Source organism: Saimiri boliviensis, chromosome 4, assembly GCF_048565385.1.
Source record: "Saimiri boliviensis isolate mSaiBol1 chromosome 4, mSaiBol1.pri, whole genome shotgun sequence".
NCBI classification, from domain to species: domain Eukaryota; kingdom Metazoa; phylum Chordata; class Mammalia; order Primates; family Cebidae; genus Saimiri; species Saimiri boliviensis.
This window is the reverse complement of record NC_133452.1, coordinates 17,727,020-17,746,792: the sequence shown is the minus strand read 5'-3', so window position 1 is coordinate 17,746,792 and position 19,773 is coordinate 17,727,020. Positions and strand designations below refer to the sequence as shown.

The 19,773-nt window shown below is 38.1% G+C and overlaps 1 protein-coding gene across 23 annotated transcripts in view; it reads right to left on the bottom strand.

The window, feature by feature from the left end:
- Nucleotides 1-19,773, bottom strand: part of SYNE1 (spectrin repeat containing nuclear envelope protein 1) — a 518,258-nt gene that overhangs the window by 186,364 nt on the left and 312,121 nt on the right. For all 23 annotated transcript variants that reach the window (XM_074397242.1, XM_074397246.1, XM_074397241.1 and 20 more), the window contains 9 exons: nucleotides 19,000-19,165; nucleotides 18,519-18,671; nucleotides 15,523-15,675; nucleotides 14,751-14,933; nucleotides 12,451-12,588; nucleotides 6,532-6,717; nucleotides 6,241-6,363; nucleotides 5,678-5,860; nucleotides 4,288-4,431 (listed from right to left, as the gene is read on the bottom strand). In XM_074397242.1, coding sequence (XP_074253343.1) covers nucleotides 4,288-4,431; nucleotides 5,678-5,860; nucleotides 6,241-6,363; nucleotides 6,532-6,717; nucleotides 12,451-12,588; nucleotides 14,751-14,933; nucleotides 15,523-15,675; nucleotides 18,519-18,671; nucleotides 19,000-19,165 — 1,429 coding nt within the window. The remainder of the gene's footprint in view (nucleotides 1-4,287; nucleotides 4,432-5,677; nucleotides 5,861-6,240; nucleotides 6,364-6,531; nucleotides 6,718-12,450; nucleotides 12,589-14,750; nucleotides 14,934-15,522; nucleotides 15,676-18,518; nucleotides 18,672-18,999; nucleotides 19,166-19,773) is intronic.

Below are 19,773 nucleotides of genomic sequence, written 5' to 3'. Positions count from 1 at the left end.
AATTCACAGATGCTCAGTTTCTGACGTAAAATGGCTTAGTATTTGCATGTAACCTATGCACATCCTTCCAAATACTTTAAATCATACACTAAATCAAATACTAATAATACCTAATACAATGTAGATGTCATGTATCATAAGTAGTTGTTATACTGCACAGTTTAGGGAATAATGACAAGAAAAGAAGATGAACATGTACAAATGCAACCATCCTTTTTTTTCCTCAAATATTTTCCATCTGTGGTTGGTTGAATTCATGGATGCAGAACCTATTGATATGGAAGGCTGACTGTATGCAAAACACACATGTGCACATGCACACACTCACACATTTTGTTATTATTGTTGTTTTGTTTGTTTCTTCCTCCCAACCAAAACTGAGTGGAGGGAAAAACAGTCCAGCAGAACTCAGCCAGCAGGCTGTCTTCTTGACTCCTAATATTATAGGAATTTTTAATACAAGGATTTAAAAAGTAGAAATCATTGCTTCTTTTCCTCTGGGGTTGCAGTTAATTAAACCTAATCGGATATTTAAAAACAGTGGTTGAATAGCTATTTACTATACCTCATCTAGTGGCTAGCACATGGATACTCAATAAATGACATTTATTGTAACTAGTTAATACTAGAAGAAAACATCTAGCAGATTACTGGACTCCTTGAATTTCAAGCCACCGAGCTTTCATACAACGGTTTACCACTGTACAAAACTTTGAGGAATCTTTATCTTTAATTTTTTTTACCTTTTGAGATGGAGTTTCACTCTGCCACTCAGGCTAGAGTGCAGTGGTGCAATCTTCGCTCACTGCAACCTCCATTTCCTGGGTTCAAGCCATTCTCTTGCTTCAGCCTCCCAAGTAGCTGGAATTATAGGCACGCGCCACCATGCCCAGCTAATTTTTGTATTTTTAGTAGAAACAGGGTTTCATCATGCTGTCCAAGCTGGTCTCGAACTCCTGACCTCAAGTGATTTGCCCACTTGGCCTCCCAAAGTGCTAGGATTACAGGCGTGAGCCACTGCACCCAGCAATTAGAGGAATCTATGAAATAGAGTTAGTTTTAGGCCTTCCTCCCTTTGTAACCACATGACTGGGCACAGCTCCCTGCTGCAGTATCCTGCAAAGATGTGCCCACATGGAAAGCAAGTGACCATTTCTTAAGCTGCAATTCTCAACCTTATTGTGTACAAAACCCATTTGGATTGTTTCTTTTAAAAAAATGCAACTCTGGTCACCGCTTCCAAAGGTTTTGACTTACTAGGTGTGTGAGAGTCTGCATTTCATAGTTAGCCCATGTGACTCCAATGCACATGACTTTCATTGAGAAATAGTACTCTGTGACTTACTTCTGCCAGTGTAAAGCTCTTATATCTCATTACCTTTGAGGGTTGGTTATTTATGCTGTGGCCGAATCCACTAAAATAAAATGAAACACTTGATTTAATATTACCCATTCTCTTTATAAAATTTTTGAAAATGTTTATAAAGGTAGGAATTTTGGGTATGGTGGCCACTAGAAGAAAAGGAGCCCTCTGTAGCCAGTCTCCGGTATTCAGGAGCAGGCTTTCTACATCAGGTAGAAAGAAAAGAGGTGTGAGTATTCTCTCCTATGATTTAAAAGTGGTAGGATGATATTTTCAAATTAAATTTAACCTTTGAAAAATTATTTTAAAAAGTATGAATTCTTGCCGGGCATGGTCGCTCATGCCTGTAATCTCATCACTTTGGGAGGCTGAGGCAGGCGGATCACAAGGTCAAGAGATCGAGACCATCCTGGCCAACGTGGTGAAACCTTGTCTCTACTAAAAATACAAAAATTAGCTGGGCTTGGTGGCACATGCCTGTAGTCCCAGCTACTTGGGAGGCTGAGGCAGGAGAATTACTTGAACCCGGGAGGTGGAGGTTGCAGTGAGCCGAGATCACACCACGGCAGCCTGGCAACAGAGCAAGATTCCCTCTCAAAAAAAAAAAAAAAAGGTATGAATTCTTAGGCATAAATAAATGATTGGTTATTTTTATAGTTATTTGTAAGAAAACTAGATTCACCATAAGATTGAAATTCAATTAAATCAAGACAGAGAATACAGGAAAAAGCCCTCTTCCCAATTTGTATGTTATCATCAGTTAAGCTTTCTCCACTTAGCGCTTTCCTTCCTGTGTTTGTTTTCTACGTACAATGAAGTTCATACAGGATTGCACTATTTTTTACATGAAAATGTGTTCTAAGTCACAGTTAGTTTAAAACTAACAAATGTAACATGGATGTTCAGAACTGTGAGAAGAAAATGTGACAAAATAAACAGCTCACTGAGCCAAGAGCCAGGAAGACATGGTCCATTGCTGACTGAGCTGAGTTCACTCTGTGATCTTGGGGGACTCGTTTATTTTCCTGGGACTTCATTATTCTCTTCTGTTTAATGAAGTAGCCCACATAGTTTCTGCTACAGTGGAAGAAAAAAATCACAGAATTTGGAGACCATGATACTGAGACTGAGTCTAATTTCACTCAGTTAATAGATTTGGGAGCTCAAGAAGTCACTTTTTTCTAAGCTCTTTTTTTTTTTTTCCTTACCTCATAAGGTTGGTATAAAAAAGTCATGTAAAATTTTGTTAAGTTACTTTAAGAAACATAAAGCTAGCTGGGCATGGTGGCTCACATCTTTTATTCCAGCACTTTGGGAGGCTGAGCCTGGGAGTTCGAGACCAGCCTGGGTACCACGGTGAAACACTGTCTCTACTCTACAAAAAAATGCAAAAATGAGCCTGAAGTAGTGGTATGTGCCTGTAGTCCCAAATACTTGGAGGTTGAGGTGGGAGGATTGCCTGAGCCCAGGAGGTAGGGCTGCAGTGAGCCATGATCCCACTGTGAGCCATGATCCAGCCACTGCACTCCAGCTTGGGTAATACAGCAAGACTCTGCCTCAAAAAAAAAAAAAGAAAAAAGAAAAAAAAAAAAAGAAAAAGAAAAGAAAAAAAAAAAAAAGCACAAGTTTCTTGGGGAAAAAAAAACCCATAAAACGCAAAAGTTTAGTAGTAGTAATAATTGTTACTTCAGACAAGATTTAGAAAAATATCTGTACCGTGATGGAAGAGTTGTTACAACAAAATTTTGGATCTTCCTAGATGGGATTAAAAATAGTTTCAAAATAAATATGTAATATATAGTCTATATACATTATAGACAGATAAACAGTGGTTTCAAAAATCTACATAACATTTTCATTTAACCATTGCATGAGAAACATCATTAACATAGATAATGTCTACAGTTGTGGGAGTAAATATAGATGGGATATTTAAATTATTTTGTAAATCATATATAAATGAAAATTATTAGCATTTGTATATGTCAAGAAATTAAAGAATTAATTGCATTTGGAGAAGGGGGGTGAGATTTTCATTCTTAAAAAGCAATAATTTGAATCCTTTGAGAATCTCAATATGAGTGGTTTGGAAAATTGTTTGTTGTTCTCATGATAAAGTTAAAATAGAGCATATGGCAGGATATACTTCATATACTCTATCGTTGGTACAGAAAAAATAAGACACCCTCCTTCCAGTTATTAACCAAAATTCACAGAGCTATGATCCAGCCCCCAAGGGAAAAAGCGACCTTGACCTATATGGAGTTGACAGGTCAGGAAAGGAAATTCTCTGCTAAGCTCAATCACTCAAGGACTATGATCCCTGGGACAGGGTCTGCACAGGATTGGTCAAGCCCTAAGCTCATGATGATGCCAAAGGAACAAGGAAAGAAGAACATTTGAAAATGAGGCACATGTTAGCAGGCCCAATCTGAAAATTAGCAAAGTAAACGACATGGGCCATACTCTGATTTTGGGGAGAGGAACAGAAGTGACCAATATTTCAAAGAAAAAAAATGTTTAAAATATTAAGTTAATTTTTTAAGAGAGCGATCAATGCAGCAAGGCTTTGAGCATTACTGTTTCTTGTAGGCATTAAAAGCAGGATGTAGACTGTGTCTTTGTCTATATCCTTAGTATATTAACTGTGAGAATTCTGGGTGCAGGAGATGACAATCAGTGAGTCCCCAGAGATATAACGTGAACAATGTATAGAGAGGTTGTGGAATGAGGGAAGGCATGTGTTACTCAATCAGCAAAAACAGCACTCACAATGCTTAGACTGCCAAAGAGGCTGCCCAGGAACTGAACACATTCAGTGCAGGACAGGGGAAACTGTTCTCTTCCATTCACTTGAAACCAAACACATACTCTAATCAAGCCAGTTTCTTGCCCTCAGTATTTTGCCTGCGTTCCTCCCTCACCTCATGCCGAGAAATCTGAGCTTGCAGCTCCTGTATGTTACTGGTGGCGACAGGTTTATCCTCAATCTCTCTGTGAGCTCCTTCTATCAGTTGCTGGAGATGCTTCATTTCTTGCTCATATTGTTCATACTGCACCACAGCCTCCTTTGAAAAAAGAGAAACATAGTAAGACTTTTTTTCCTCTATCAATAACTATGTAAGTGATTCTGTAGTGTAACTCCTATGTACCTGTACAGGTAGGGAATGAAGAAGTGATGGGTTAAATTCCTAGATGGTTTGAATTCTTCACTTTACTTCAGAGTTTTCTCTCTAAAATATTGTAGGAAAATTATTGACGGACTCAAAATAGTTAAGTGGTTAGGATTTCTCCTCTCTCTTTTCCCTACTAATATCATCCGGAACATGGAAGATGATGGTCGGAAAATGTGAGGCAGTGTGGGAAACATTTCATTTTTCTATCTAACAAATACTGAATATATAAGTAAGATGCTTAGCTAAGTGCTGCAGTAGGGAATAAAAATATGAATTATGGGCTGGGCATTGTGGCTGATGCCTATAACCTCAGCATTTTAGGAGGCCGAGGTGGGTGAATCATGGAAGCTCAGGAGCTCAAGACCAGCCTGGGCAACATGGTGAGACCCCCCCATCTCTACCAAACAAAAGTATATATAAGTGTATATATATATATACGTGTGTGTGTGTGTGTTTATACACAGATATATATAATTCATATATATATGAATTATGCATGACTTTTAGCCTCAGGATTTTTCTATCCAACAAATTACAAGATAGCAAGGGGAAAGGATAGTTGACCAAATGAGGCACTAGTGATTTTAATGAGATACTATTGATACAATTTTTGGATAAAGCAAGAAATGTTAGCTGAAAGGAGACATAAGGTAAACAGTGTCATTTCTTCCTGGTAAATGATTTTCTCTTACTAGGTAAAGAGACTAAGAATTATGTTTGAGTGCATTTTTTAGGCACTTAAAAGAAAACAATTTAAAGCCTCAATAAGCTAATATATGAAAAAAGTTTGTAACACAAGATAACTGTAAACCTGTATTACCAGTATCTAGATGATTCTTAGGTGAATAATAAGAGATAAAAATATTTAATTGCATAAAAAATTAATCTTTACAAGTTCTTTATTTAAAAAGATGGCTAAAAGATAATTTTCAATAAGGATATCTTTTATATACCATTCCCCAGGCTTTTGTGGGTGATCCAAATGACAGCATTTTAATCTCCTTATTTTATAAAACCACAACAGCCTTTCAGATTTAACACCCTGGTGTGTTTTGATGGCTGAACCCACACATTGCTAAGAAAAGAAGCCCATGATTCATCAGTGATTGCGCTGCTGGTGGAGGCACCCTGCACCTGCCTGCATGATGTTGCACTGCTGGATGGCGGTGTGCTGCAGCCGGCTGGCCTCTTCCTGCAGCCGCAGAGCAGCATGGCAGAGAGGTAAGCTGGCGACCACATCCTCGGGGATCCGGAGCGCACTCTGGCAGATCTGCACTGCTTGCACCTTCGGCTTCAGTGACTCCATCTCAGACAACAAATGCTGAAAATGCGATTTCACAGTTCAAAAATGTAATATTTAAATCATTGATTTCATAAGCAAAAGGCACTTACTAAATTATAGTTATGTTGCAAATTATAAACGTTTTGCAAAAAAATGTTTAAAACAATGTTGAGTTTAGGGGCCAGGCACAGTGGTTCACGCCTTGAATCCCAGCCCTTTGGGAGACTGAGGCGGGTGGCTCACATGAGCTCAGGAGTTCAAGACCAGCCTGGCCAACATAGGGAAACCCTGTCGCTATTTAAAAATAAATTTAAAAATAATAATAAAATAGTGTTGAGTTTGGGAAGCATTTTTCCTTGCTATCCACTTTTAATCACATAGGTTCCTGCCCCTATTTACTACAAATTTGTTCTGCTTACCTGCCGATGGGAGAGCTGCTCCTTGAGACTGAGACGTCCAACTTCTGGAGAAGTCAGGGTTGCCTGGGCTTGCTCCAAGGCTACTTGTAACTTTTTCAACTCTGCTTCAAATTTTTTCATATCCTGGAGAGTAAATATCAATATATGGTACTTGAAGTCCAAAGTCACAGATGAAGAATAACATCACAGTCAAGAAACCACATCACACTGTTTCCATAGTGACATTGCCATTTTCTTCTAATGACAGGCTCTTATTCTTTTTTTTTTTTTTTTTTTTTTTTCATTTTTTACCTTAGCTGCATCTTGGAGGTTCTGCAAACGAATTTTGATCATCTGTTGCAACTCCTCAGTCTCCCGTCCCAGTTCTGCCACTTGCTGAGACATTTTTTCTGTACAGTACACGCTAGTGAGGTAGTGTAATTTCTCAGTCATTACTTCCAGGTCACTGTGAATTTCTTTGGATTCTTCTAGCAGGGTCTAGAGTGAATTGTCAATATTCATGAAATTGACAGGTAGGTAGAGGGGTATAGGTATTCAACATGGCATGGCGTAAAGTCCCCTGTGTAAGTTCTGTGTGTTCATTATTGTATTTAACCTTCACACCCCTGTGTCCACTTTCTACTTGGTAGCCACCTACTATTATAACTATTTCACAGAAAAAGAAATCACAGTTCAGGAACTGTAAACAATGTGCAGAGGTCACATGTCATACTAAGTGGGACCATGAGGCTTCTGCTTTGTCAACCACAACCTGACCCTGCGTGAGAGTCAGGACATAGGAATTCTTTTTTTTTTTTTTTTTTTTTTTTTTGCTTTATGTCATTATTTATTTATCTATTTATTTTTTTATTGCATTTTAGGTTTTGGGGTACATGTGATGAACATGCAAGATTGTTGCATAGGTACACACATAGCAGTGTGGTTTGCTGCCTTAAAGCTCAAACACATTAGTTGTCTTATTCATGTCTCTGAGTCTACCTTTTCTCATATTTAGACTAAAGATTTACTTTTCAGCTCTCATATTCTATATCTAAGATTGAAGTCATATTTGTCTAAGAAATGAAAATAAAACAAGAGCATTACAAGCAAAAACCTTGGATCACTTGCTTTAAGTGAGACAAAGCGGTAGAAGATACATGAAGTATCGAGAAAAGAAAAAACAGCCCTCATCATTCAGAATGATATCATCTACTGGGTCTAGCAGAAAAACAATGGCTAAGTAACCATACAATGTGCATTATATGAAAAGTAGAGTGAAAGAGAAGCCTGTATGAAGAGATGACTCTGACTTGGGGAAGACTGGGAGAAGGTCTCCTGGAAGAGTCACTTTTTTTTTTTTTTTAAAGACGGGGTTTCACCATGTTGGTCAGGCTGGTCTTGAACTCCCAACCTCAGGTGATTCGCCCGCCTTGGCTTCCAAAGTGCTTGGATTACAGGCATGAGCCACCATGCCCGGCCGGAAGAGTCACATTTGAGCTCAGTCAGAAGGATGTTTGCAATCTGACAGATGAGGAGGAAGAGGAAAGACATTTCACACAGAGGGAAGAGCATATGCATAGGTACAGAGGTGGGTGAACCTAGAATGTGCAGTTAGTGGAGTATGTGATGTGTAAAGAGGAGAAATGAAGAATAGGATATTATTCTTAGGCAATAGACAGTATTTTTTAATTTTTATTTTATTTAATTATTTATTTATTTAGAGACAGGGTCTCTCTGTTGCCCAGGCTGGAATGCAGTGGCTATTCACAGGCATGATCCCACTACTGATCAGCACGGGAGTTTTGACCTGCTCCATTTCCGACCTGGGCCGGTTCACCCCTCCTTAGGCAACCTGGTGGTCCCCCACTCCCAGGGAGACACCATATTGATGCCGAACTTAGTGTGGACACCTGATCGGCATAGCACACTACAGCCCAGAACTCCTAGACTCAAGCGATCCTCCAGCCTCAGCCTCCCAAGTAGCTGGGACTACAGGCACGCACCACCATGCCCAGCTAGACTTTTTTAAATGAAGTACTTTCTTTTCTCACAAAAGATGTTTATAAATATATATATTTAACAGATAAATATATACTTTTATATAAGATCTATATTTAACAGATAAATATTTATCTGTATATGATATATAATAAGATATATTTATACAAGACATATTTATCTTTAACAGATAAATATAGTAAGTATATATGTAATTGTTTATATTTAATGTAAATGTATAATTTAAGTATATTAATAATGGAATTAACTATTTTAAATTATTTAATTATATATTTAATATATTAATATACATCAATATTAATATATATTTATATAAATATATTAATATATATCGACATTAATATATATTAATATAAATATATTAAATAGAAAATATATGACTTGGAAAATATTGAAATTATAAAGAAGAAAACAAAATCGCTCATCATCTTATAACCCAGAAGTAACTTTAAGAGTTAACTGCCGATGCACATTTGGGCATATTTTTAGGTATTAAGCATTGAGGTCATGACATAAGTATAGTTTTCCATCTTTCTGTTTCACCTGACATTAGTGTAACTGGAAAAAGGTCCCAATCCAGACCCCAAAAGTGGGTTCTTGGATCTTGTGCAAGAAATAATTTGGAGAAAATCCAGAGTAAAATGAAAGCCAGTTTATTAAGAAAGTAAAGGCATGAAAGAAAGGCTCTCCATTAACAAAGTAGGGTGTTCCCAAAAGCAGGAAAAGGAATGCAGCCAGCTTAGGTACTATGTCTGCTTATAGATAAGACAACAAAGCAAAAGCTCAAGGAAAAGATGTGCTCTACAAGGACCTGCAACAAAAGATTGTGATTCTTTGTGTAACTGCTGTCCTCCGCAAGAATCTATGTTAAAAATCTATGTTAAAAGCATTCTTGGATCTATATATAATATATTTAATATAGATTCAAGAATGTTTTTATTCTTAAGATATCAGGACATCAGGACATTTCCTGAGTCTGTTATTTCCCAGATCTATTAAGTCCTGGGTCTCTTCAGTAAACATTATCAACCTGTCTCTTTAACCATAATTATGCCGTGACTAATATGCCTATCCTGGGAATGCTACCCAGCAGGTTTCATCCTCATTTACCCAACTCCTATTCAGGTTCCTGTGAAGTCGCTCTGGTTCTCACATCTCCGACATTAGAAAGAATATAATGGACTTTCTTTCTTTCTCTCTTTCTTTCTTTCCTTCCTTCCTTCCCTCCTTTCCTTCCTTCCTTCCTTCCTTCTTAACAGAGTCTTGCTCTGTCACCCAGGTTGGAGTGCAGTGGCATGATCTCAGCTCACTGCAACCTCTGCCTCCCAGGTTCAAGCGATTCTCCTGCCTCAGCTTCCTGAGCAGCTGGAATTACAGGTGCCCACCACGATGGCTGACTAATTTTTGTATTTTTGCTAGAGAATGGGGTTTCACTATGTTGGCCAGGCTGGTCTTGAACTCTTGACATCAGTGATCTGCCCGCCTTGGCCTCCCAAAGAACACAATGGCTTTTCTCACAGTGCACTCTTTTTAAGTAAACACAGGCTGCTTTACTTCCTAAAGGGTGCATGTGAGAACTCCCCAAAATAGAGTCTACAGTCTGCGTTCTCTCTTCAGCTTTTGAGCCAGATCGTCTCAGGACCTGATGTCTTTTTCACTGTGCCCCATGATGCAGTCAACCAGTCTACCACTCAAGTCATAGAAACCTGGAAATTATCCTTGATTCCTCCCTCTCTTTCACCCAATTCAAGTCTCCAAATCGGAGAATTCTAGCTGCTTAGTTATTGACTTTGTCTTTTCTTCCTAATCCCCAAAGAGAGGCCTTGTCATCTTCTACTGATATAGTGAAATCTTTTGTATTGTCTTACCTTCCTCAATGTGTTTTCCAAAGGCTGCTACAGTTGCTTTCTTAAAATACAAGTCTGGACTTGTCCTTTGCAGGCAGAGGCTTCAGAGTGACTTTAGGATAAAGTCCAAATTCCCTACAGACTTTTAGGATCTTTCTCTTATCACTCTATTGTTATCTCTTATCCCTTTTTTCCAGCACCAAAAAGAGCACTCCTCACCCTTACTGCTAGGATTTCAACACACATTTTTGTCTAAACAGGGTCCACATGTAGGCTGTCTGGTTTTTCAGGACTCAGCCCAGTGTCACCTTTTCCCGAGAAGCCTTCCTACATTTTCCTCTTAAACCCTGGGTGGGTGGTTGGGTGGAGTACCCTCCTGCACCCTCCATCTCTGCACTAATCACACTATATTGTAATTATCTCCTTTCTATCTGTCCTCTCCCGTAAATAATCAATTCCCTGCGGTGGGGACAGGGAATAGTCTTTGTACTCCAAATGCTTACCCAAAGTCCTTTGGGAAAGTACTCTATGTTTGTTGAACAAATAAACATCTGTATTCCCAGAATTTGGGGAGACCAAGGCAGGGAGATTGCTTGAGGCCAGGAGTTTCAGACCAGCCTGGCCAACATGGTGAAATCCCATCTCCACTAAAATGCCAAAATTATCCAGGTGTGGCGGCAAGTGCCTGTAGTTCCAGCTACTCAGGAGGCTAAGGCATAAGAATCACTTGAATCTGGGAGGTAGAGTTTGCAGTGAGCCGAGATCACGCCACTGAGTTACAGTACAGGGTGAGACAGGTCTCAAAAAAAAAAAAAAAACCAACGAAGTCATGATCACTGGAAGGACTTCATTATATTCCATTATATGCAAAATGTTTACTCAGAAAAAATTATTTGACATTTAAATTTTCTTTAAAATTTCATGACAGTTATTAATACTGTGGAAAATATTTTCTATATTTCAGATTATAGCCATAATGAGGAGTCTAAAAAGGATAGTCAGCAGGCCAGAGTTGTAACATTTTTGAGAGTCACCATCCATTTTGCCAATTATTTTTCAAAGAGATTTTACCAGGATACCAGCAATGTTTGAGAGCTCTTACTTCCTTAAATATGAACTTGAAAGAAACAGTTAGGAACTTGACAGTTAACTTTTTCTTTCTTTCTCTCTTTTTTTTTTGCTGATATTTGCATTTCTAGACTTCTAAGGATGTTGGCTTTTTTTCATTGTTTTCAAATCAATGGTAACTGAAGTCCTGTCTGTTCATATCTATGCATATCTTAAAGCAAAAGATTGGAGTTGCTTAAGAAAGACATTGTGGAAAGAGTATGCAGGGCTGATCAGAGAAGAAAGACTCTGGATAGAGAGAGAGAAAAAAAAATAGGAGTTGTTAAAGCATTCTAAAAAGGGGGAAATGGGGCTTTGATGTAGAACCATGTAAACAAGAATAGAAACAGCGATTTATTAAAAAGCCACAAGTATACGTAAATGAGAGAGAAAATCTAGAATACTTGAGGATACCCACGTAACTCCTATAAAAGTCATTCTATATTTTATTACAAGATAATTAGCCTATTAACTATCTGTATCTAATTTAAGCTCAAGTTACAAAAGGATGAAATAATTTCCTGGATGACGTGACTCAGAGAAAAGGAACATTTTTGTCACCTAACTTCAGAGGAGATGAAGTAATATCGCCAGCATGTGATGTGGACTGGTGGCTTGCTCTGGGCTGCCCGACCTCCTGTGGAAGGTCAGATGACAGGCCTGGCTGAGGGCTGAGGGCTGAGGGCTGAGGGAGGAGGTGGGAGATCTCCCTCTGAGCACCTGCATGTGCCAGGTTTGCATGTATGTACCTGAAACCATTTGATCTCATGATAAGTCTGAAATACAAATATTATCGGCATCTTCATGCAAATGTTGAGAAGACAGAATTCAGAGAGGCAAAGCATTGTGCTCCAATCACACACGGGCAGAGCTTGGTTTTCCTACCAGTCTGAGTGTGGAGCCTAGAATCTTTCCACACTTCATTGCAACTCTTCATGGAAAGGTCTTCCCACCAGATCCCTGCAGACAATTGTTTCAAAGAAACTACAAAAAATGAGTTCTACAAGGCTGGTTGGTTTTGATCTTGGTGTAAGGGAGGTTTAGGGAAGATCAAGGATATTTATTTATTCAACTTCATGAAATTTCATGAGAAGCTCCTTTCTGTCCGACTGCTGAACAACTCAGGGCCCCTTAGCATTCTTTTTATCTGGTAAATCCAGTAATTTTATATCACAGCCCTCTAAATGTTGTGTTAGTCCACCCAGTTAAATCAAATTGCTCTTGGTTACTTTTTAAAAATTATTTTTCTTAAAGTTACCTGATGCAAAATATATTGTTCCCGAAGTTGGCTTGCAGAATTCCATGCAATATTTCCATGTGCCAAGACTTTAGCTTTCTCAATCCACTTCAAAATTAATTCAAGCATTTCATTGTATTCTTCTAAATGTGATGCTGCCTGAAAAACCAGTAACATTAAGGTAATAAGTGGAAACTCCGCTTCTTGAGTTATAAATCAGTCTTCTCTCTCTTTGGACACAACAATCTGAGGGGTTGATCATTATAATATCTATGATGTTCAATAAAAAATTCATTTCCCTGTTGAAAATCTGTCAAAGGTTTCTCAGTGACCTTAGGATAAAGCTCAAGTTCTTAATACGATTGAATTATTCCTCGCTTTTTTTTCTTTCTCTTTCTCTTTCTTTCTCTTTCTCCTTCCCTTCCTTTCCTTTCCCCCTTCCCTCCCCTCCCCTCCCCTTCCCTTCCTTTCTTTTCTTTTTTTTTTTTTTTTGAGACAGGGTCTCACTGTCATCCAGGCTGGAGTGCAGTGGCAGGATCATGGCTAATCGCAGCCTCCATCTCCTGAGCTCGGGTGATCTTTCCACCTCAGCCTCCCAAGTAGCTGGGACCACAGGCATGTGCTACCACGCCCAGCTAATTTTTTGAATTTTTGTTAGGTTTCACTGTGTTTCCCAGGCTGGTCTCGAACACCTAGGCTCCAATGATCCTTCTACCTCAGCCTCCCAATGTGCTGGGGTTATAGGAGCCACCATGCAAGGTCTTCTCTTATCCCTTCCTTCACCCTTCCCTGAATAAGGAGGTGGCAAGTGGGGATTATAGCAGGCAAAGTTTCAATACTATAATTAATGGGTTACCAAGTCCTGGTTTTAACTTGTCCCTGATTATATTAATAGATTTCAAAAGTCTAGTCTATTTGCAACAATTATTACAGATGTACAACCTGAACCTATTAAGTCAATGTAAGCTAATATACATGTAGCTTACTTGAAGATACTTGAATTTACCCCAAACTGATTTCAGAAAACATGTTAATGGGTGAATATTTATTTTATAAAATACTTCTCAGTTTTACAAGACATTCACTCCAAAGTTCAGTTATAGGACCACCTTTGTCAGTGACTTTACCATATGGCTGGATATAAAATAAGGGCTGCATCAACTAATGGTCAAAACAGCCAGCCAGCATTAAATGGCAGTATTAAAGTCACATATATTAATGTTAATCCTAAATTTAAATCAACTAAATGCTCCAATCAAAAGACACAGACAGGCAAATTGGATGAAAAGCCAAAACCCATCAGTATGCTGCATCTAGATCCATCTTACATGCAAGGATACACACACAGAGACTCAAGACAAAGGGATGGAGGAAGATTTGCCAACCAAATGGAGAGGGAAAAAAAAAAAAAAAGCAGGAGTTGTAATTCTCGCCTCTGATAAAATAGACTTTAAAGCAACAAAGATCAAAAGAGCCAAAGAAGGACATTACATAATGGTAAAAGGAACGATGCAACAAGAAGAGCTAACGATCCTATAGATATATATACGCACACAATACAGGAGCACCCAGATACATAAGGCAAGTTCTTAATGACTTACAAAGAGACTTAGACTCCCACACAGTAATAGTGGAAGACTTTAACATCACATTGCCAATATTAGATCAATGAGACAGAAAATTAACAAGGATATCCAGGACTTGAACTTGGACCTGGAACAAGTAAACTTAATAAACACTTACAGAACTCACCACCCCAAATCCACAAAACATATATTCTCAGTACCACATCACACCTACTCTAAAAGTGATTGCGTAATTGGAAGTAAATCACTCCTCAGTAACTGCACAGCATTTCACAGGTTTAAATGAAATACTGGTTGGCTGCTTGTTTGTTGTTTTCTTCCCTTATTCCTTCCCGTCTCCATTGTTAAGCACAATTATTGACATAAAGGAGGTTTTTAATACCCATTTTTAGGCTTCATTCTAGCCTGGGCAATAGAGCAAGATTCCCATTCTCTTTCCCTCTTTCTCTTCCTCTTTCTCTCTTTCATTCTCTTTCTTTCTTTCCTTCTTTCCTTCTTTTTTTCTTTCTTTCTTTTTTCCCAAAAAATAAAATAAAATAAAATAAAATAAGGACTGGTCTACACCTAAGTCTTAGGAACACACGTGTAGCATGAAATAAGCTACACCTAAACTACTCTCTCATTGTCCATTTTATGTTTTTGTTTATTTATTTATTTATTATTTTCAAAAGAGAAAAGCAGAACATTGAAGTTTCTGCCTTGGAGGACTTGGATTACTTGGCACGGAACACATACCTGATTGAGCTTGGAGAGCCGATTCTCAGCTTGTCTTATGGTCTGCTGGTGAAGTTCAGTCAGTTTTCCTATCTTCTTGACCAGTGGCTTACCCAGTTGGCCATTCTGTTCTGAGAATTTCTGTACTGCAGCGTCTAATTCCATTAACTTTGAATTACAGTCATCTAATTCCTCTCCCAGCACCTTGATGGTCATCAAAATGAAAGAACATTAGAGAACAGAAAATAAATTTCTCCAGGTTTTCCAAGAGCAGACTGATTTTTGTCAAAGCTAAATATTATAATGAATAATTCTACTATGATCAGGTCGTTTTCATTTCTTCAGCTGGAAAGGCACAGCAGGATATGCTGTAATTCTGGTGTTTATTTCCTATGAGGCCGAGTGAGAGGGCTAACATTTTCCTTCTGCCCCACCCAAAAAGGATTAGAGTCCCTGAACTCATCAACAGAGGAAAGACACAGATTTAACTACCAAGGACACAATCCACTTTGGAATTTACATACTTGTAATCCTAAATCATCATTTAGTCCTCCTTTGACACGTGTCTTTCCTACACACACATACATGTATATTTATTAATATGGTTCAATTATAATAAGTTATGTAAGTGGATATGTGTTGCTTCAGCTATAAAATTTCTTTACCACCCGCTTTTACTATTTGGTTTCAATGAAGGTTCCTAAAAGGTTTTTATCCTATATCCCCAAGTAAAACTGATTCCAAAAACTATTTAATTTATTCAGTAGTCACCCCTTCTATTTCTGCTTCTTACCTTTTGGTCAGTTTTAGCTTGAACTAAATTATCTGTCTTTGCTTTCAGCTTAGTTAGAATAGTTGTGAGGTCTTTAGCTATCTTCTGAACTTGCCGGCTGAGTTCCTGGCTCATGGCCTTGCTCTGCTCAACTTCTTTTATTCTGTCTTGGATCTAAAAAGTCAGCGAGAATAGCAAAACAAGCCACGGTTAAAAATGGATAATAGATAGTAAAAATCTTAAATGATGTTGACGAGACACATTTTAACTGCTTTGGCACCAAAATGCTTAGTCACAGCAGCAATGTGCAGTTCGTTACAAGCTTTTCTCGCTTTCCCTGTTACCTGACTTCACCAGCTTTATGTATTTACTGCACTCTTTGTGTTCCAACAAAGATACAAGCAATGTGTGTAGAGAAATTCACTTATTAAATATTTATAAAAAAACCACTAGGCACAGTGTCTCATGTCTGTAATCCCAGCACTTTGGGAGGCAGAAGCAGTCAGATCATCTGAGGTCAGGAGTTTGAAACCAGCCTGACCAAAATGGAGAATCCCTGTCTCTACTAAAAATACAAAGAATTAGTTCAGTGTGGTGGCACGTGCCTGTAATCCCAGCTACTCGAGAGGCTGAGGAAGGAGAATTGCTTGAACCCGGGAGGGTAAGTTGCAGTGAGCCGAGATCATACCACTGCACTCCAGCCTGGGCAACAAGAGTGAAACTCCATGTCAAAAAAAAAAAAAAAAAAAAAAAAAAAATCTTTACAGAATACTCATTATAGATGGTTGTGTAGACAGCTGAGTTTGAATCCTAACTTCTCCATTAACTAACTTAATGACCTTGAGCACACACACTCCTCTAAGCCTTTTTCTTCATAAGATGGAAAATCCTCCCAAACAGTTGGAGACACACTGATTTGCTTCCAAGCACTTTTTAATAAGTGGCTGTTAATGATCTGTTACCTCCTTTTGTAACTTTCCAACTACAACCCTATACTATGCCAACAAAGTATTAAGCACATCTAATGGAAAGGAAGGTGAAAAAAAGACAATTATCATTTACAAATTTCCAATGGCTTTGGTTTGATTTGATAATAAATATCCACACTGTCGCTTAGAATAAAATGCTGAAGAAAAGATGTTAAAGTGGAGAAACATTTCTTTATATAAGTTAAAGGTCTTTTAAAAAACCTTTTTAGTACGGAGAAAACACATCATTAAAAGTGCTAATGGTGTGTTTTGGGCTTCATTATTTTGAGTGTCAAAGTAAATGAAATACATATGAATAAATATATTATAGAAAAATGTATCCAGAGAAAAGCTTAAATTTAAACTTAAAACACACAAAAAAACCATGGCTGTGCAGAGGCACAAACCTATAATCCCAGCACTTTGGGAGGCTGAGGTGGGCAGATCACCTGAAGCCAGGAGTTTGAGACCAGCCTGGTCAACATGGCAAAACCTTGTCTCTATTTACTACAAATATAAAATACTAGCTGGGTATGGTGGTGCATGCCAAGAATCCCCACTATTTGGGAAGCTGAGGCACAAGATTTGCTTGAATCCAAGAGACAGAAGTTGCAGTAAGCTGAAATTGTTTCACTGCACTCCAGCCTCGGGGACAGAGCGAGACTGTGTCTCAGAAATACAAAAAGAACGTGAACCTGCCGAGTTATCCTTCCTAATAGATTTTCCATTGTCTAAGAAGAAAAGCCAAATATAGCAATTAAATATTTAAAATAGTAAATAGCATTTAGTAGTAGTTTAGGTCAAAATCCTGATGCACTATGATCAGATTTTGATGAGATTTTAAAAACACTTTGCATCATACATTGAAGATTCCAAAAGTAGAGACAACTGTATGAATTTTATAGTTTGTACAATGGGATATTACTTTCTATCTCAATGATTAGTTTAGAATTATAGCATATCTTCTCTTTGTCTCATATACAATGGTTTTTTTTTTTTTTTAGACAGGGTTTTGCTCTTGTTACCCAGGCTGGAGTGCAATGGCACGATCTCGGCTCACCGCAACCTCCGACTCCTGGGTTCAGGCAATTCTCCTGCCTCAGCCTCCTGAGTAGCTGGGATTACAGGCACGCACCACCATGCCCAGCTAATGTTTTGTATTTTTAGTAGAGACGGGGTTTCACCATGTTGACCAGGATGGTCTCGATCTCTTGACCTTGTGATCCACCCGCCTCAGCCTCCAAAGTGCTGGGATTACAGGCTTGAGCCACTGAGCCTGGCTTACAATGGTTTTAATTAAATGTTAATAGCTTTAGTAGCAAGCCACAAAGAGAGTCCTAAAAATCTATATTTCCATACAGATGTTATTTGAGCCTATTTTCACTACATGAAATTGTGCCCTTCATGAGACCAGAGATAGAAATGTCACTCTGGTCTCAACACCAAAAAGGACTATGCATTTCTTCTTAAAGAAACGGGAATGTTTGTTTTTTAGATTTATAGACAGGATTATGTTTCTTTTCACTCCTTTCCTTGGGTGTTTAGAAGCTATGGTTACACTGATTGCTCTTCTCTAGCAACATTAGGGGACCCACCTGCATGCATTTTAGGTAATAACTCATCCCTGCATTGACCTTATTATGCTTACTTTGATTTTTCCCTTTCCTCCAATATCTTCACCTACTTAACCGATATTTTGTTGCACTACTGAAATGAAATAACAGCTGGAAGAATCCCTGGTACACTCTGGGCATTCACTAAATATTTATTGAACACATGAAATATATCTTACTTTTTGTTTCTTTAAGTCATTTTTTTAAAGGTGAGGGGAAGCAGAAAAATTATCTTTTATTATATGGCATTATTGGTCATATCTATGATAATCTTGCCTCTGAAAAAGACCTCCACTTTAATATTATTGTTTTATAGCCATCTACTTTTTTAAACTCTGTCTCCAAAAAGACATGATTGTATAAATCAGTAAGTCACACAAGAGCATGGACCCTATAAACAAAACAGAAAGACACTCTTTCTTGATCATAGGTTTACCTGATCGCGGATCTTCAGGTCCAAAGCCACTTCAGCCAACTGAAGGGAGAGTTCAGAAGGCAAAATGGTATAAAGACTCAAATATTTATCCTTCTGTTCTTCTGCCATTTTCTCAATGTTCTGTCGATGATTTGTGGCTTCTGTTAGGAGAATCTGAAGATCAAAATAAGAAATTTCTGGGAACCTGATAAGGAAGCTGTTGCACACAAAGCTGTATATTGTTCATCGACATATAATTAAGTGTGGAATTAGAGAAATATCTTAAAATAATAAAACACTCTTCTTTTGTTTCCGAATATAAAGTATGTTCACTTTAAAAAACAAAGGAAAATCCCATGAAGTGATACTAAATATCTTTTATGTAATACATTTCTGAAAATTTTAAATTCAATATTCAATATATATATACAAGTACGTCCTATTAAAATCAGGGCAATTGTTTTTTAAATGATGGATAAAGGGAACGAGATATTTTTTATACCTGAAGTTCTTCAAGTTGAGCATCTACTTCTATTGTTGGATTCCCTAAATATTCCTTCGTTTCCTGAACCCAACATTTCACAGAATTGATCTGAGTCTCCACCATTTCTCGATCCTTCAGCTCTTGCTTCACCAACTTCCCGTTAGTCTTCACTTTCTCCTGCATGCTTCAGAGACATTACAGGGATAAAACAAGTGATGTGAAGTAAAAGGAACCCCTAATACTTGACAACATTGTATCCAATACATACCCAGAAATGGGAAATCTAATATCTTGTTTGCAAGTAAAGACACTTCCAGTAGCACTTCAGGTCATGTATAACAGAAGAATAAATGTCATATAAAGTGAATAATTTATCCTTGAAAAATTGAGTTGACTGTCTCACATGCCACTAAATTGCAATTAATTTTTCAATCTAAAGTATCCTGGAGATTATTTGATTATTTACTTTCTCTTTGGACATCTACTAAAATGGTACATTTAAAAGTAATGTATAACTGGAATATATATATGGCTATTAGAAAGTAATCTTTAGGCTGGGCATGGTGGCTCACACCTGTAATCCCAGCACTTTGGGAGGCTGAGGCAGGCGGATCACCTGAGGGTGGGAGTTTAAGACCAGCCTGACCAACATGGAGAAACCCCATCTCTACTAAGAATACAAAAATTAGCTGGGCATGGTGATGAGTGCCTGTAATGCCAGCTACTCGGGAGACTGAGGCAGAAGAATCACTTGAACCGGGAGGTGGAGGTTGCAGTGAGTGGAGCTCATGC